General features: G+C 39.2%; 1 protein-coding gene across 1 annotated transcript; it reads right to left on the bottom strand.

The window, feature by feature from the left end:
* Window positions 1-242: 242 nt before the first annotated feature.
* Window positions 243-1,172, bottom strand: LOC119522435 (olfactory receptor 11L1-like). Its single transcript, XM_037820910.1, has one exon. The coding sequence runs from the start codon at window positions 1,170-1,172 to the stop codon at window positions 243-245; it is 930 nt and encodes a 309-aa protein (XP_037676838.1).
* Window positions 1,173-2,037: the final 865 nt, after the last annotated feature.

Below are 2,037 nucleotides of genomic sequence, written 5' to 3' on the forward strand. Positions count from 1 at the left end.
ATGCATGCTTATGGCTTAGAACAATGCTTGGCACCTAGAAAGTGTTGAAAAAAAAGAAAGCTATCATTCATCACACCCTTCCTTTTCATTAATGTGGGGAAAGTTAAGGGAACAAAGGAAAATTCATGAATCTCACAGTAACTCTTCTTGACACTATGGAAAGATTTACATGTTGTTGGGTTTCTGAAAGTACCAAGACCTAATGGGAAATTCAAACTTTCTTTTGACCAGGTCTACATCCCTTATTGCACCAGTTTTCTCAGAGCTGCCTTCACATCCTTGTTCCTTAGGGTGTAAATGATAGGGTTGAGGGCAGGGGTAAATACCGTATACAGAAGGGAAAGCAACTTCAATAATTCTTCATACCCAGGCTCTGACGGGAAGCCATAGACAATGCCCAGTGTCCCATAATACAGGGTGACAACTGTCAGGTGGGAGGTACAAGTGGAGAAGGCTCTTTGCATCCCCATGTTAGATGGAATCTTCAGAATAGTGACGATGATGTGAATATAAGAAGCCAAGGTCAGCAGGAAGGGACCAAGAGCAAACAATGAGGTACATATAAAAGAGGTCATTTCAGCTATTTGGGTATCAGTGCATGCCAGCTTCATGATGGGCTTCAAATCACAGAAGAAGTGGTCAATCTCATTGGTGGCACAGAATGTTAACTGAAAAATGAGGACCATGAGGAGGATGGGTGCCAGAAACCCAGCCATCCAAGAGGCACCAGCTAGCCGTAAGCAGCCCCAGTGGTTCATGATGCTGGAGTAATGCAGTGGGTTACAGATAGCTATGTAGCGATCATAAGACATTACAGCTAGGAAGAAGCACTCTGTTGCAACCAGGGAAGCAAAAAAATAAAACTGGCAAGCACAGGCTGGGTAGGAAATAGGCTCATGAGCTGAAAGCAGGGCCCTCAGCATTGTGGGCTCGATGGTAGTGGTGTAGCCAATCTCTAGGAAGGAGAAGTGTCCAAGAAAGAAATACATGGGCATGTGAAGGGAGCAATCAACTGACACTACAGTTAGGATCACAATGTTACCCATAAGAGTCACCGCATAGATGGCCAGAAATATCCCAAAAAGGAGAAACTGAAGGCCATGGAGATCCCCAAAACCCAAAAGGATAAATTCTGAAATTTGGGTCTTATTTTGTTCTTCACTGCTAGCCATGATTTGGATCTAAAGAAATAGGAAGAATGACCATTGATCAAATGCTATTTTTAGTGAAAAATCAAACTGCTTATAGGCATCATACATACCAAGTGGTCTTGTTTACATAATTGTCTTTATTCTTGAATTTCAAGATTTTTAATGTTAATTAATGAATTTGACTACAGTCACCCAGGGTCCATTTAGATACTTAATCCATGACTTCAGTTATATAGAATGTATGGGGTATTGAAACTGTAACTATGCCCATTTTTTAAAAAAAATTTACTTTGAAAAATACAGGGGAAATGTTCTATCCTTGGACATCTTACTCTGATTGTTTCTACTGCTGCTAGCGGGGTTATCATCAGTAATGAAAATTCCTAATGATCAAATATGTTCTCTGCTTTAGAAATTCCAAATGAACTAAATTATATGTATTATATTTCATCATGTCAAAGGATGTCAAATTCTTTAAACTTATTTTATAGCAAGTTCTCTAAACATTAGTAGAGGAGGCACAGTCAAGTGATAATGAAATAGTGATGGTGGGGAGATGGTACGATAGAGGGAAAAGAGACATAACTAAATTCAAATCCCAGCTCTGTCCCCTTACTGGCTTTGTGACCTTGTATAAGTATACCACTTCTCTAAGAGTCAGTTTCCTGATCTACAGAATGGCGTGTTAATTCTGTGTACATGCTTTGCACAATTCCTGGTCCATATTAAGCATGTAATACATTCATTCATCCATTCAATAAATATTTATTGAGTGCCTACTATGCGCTAAACTTTTTGATAGGTGCTCAAAATAAAACAGTGAAGAAGTCAATAATTTTTTAGCAAGTCAGGAATACTCCATATATCTTGTGGAGTTATTCTAGTG

This window comes from Choloepus didactylus, chromosome X, assembly GCF_015220235.1.
Source record: "Choloepus didactylus isolate mChoDid1 chromosome X, mChoDid1.pri, whole genome shotgun sequence".
In the NCBI taxonomy this organism is placed as follows: Eukaryota; Metazoa; Chordata; class Mammalia; order Pilosa; family Megalonychidae; genus Choloepus; species Choloepus didactylus.

Excerpts from the sequence above, each read along its gene's own strand:
- LOC119522435 (XM_037820910.1), bottom strand. The coding sequence starts at position 1,172 with ATGGCTAGCAGTGAAGAACAAAATAAGACCCAAATTTCAGAATTTATC.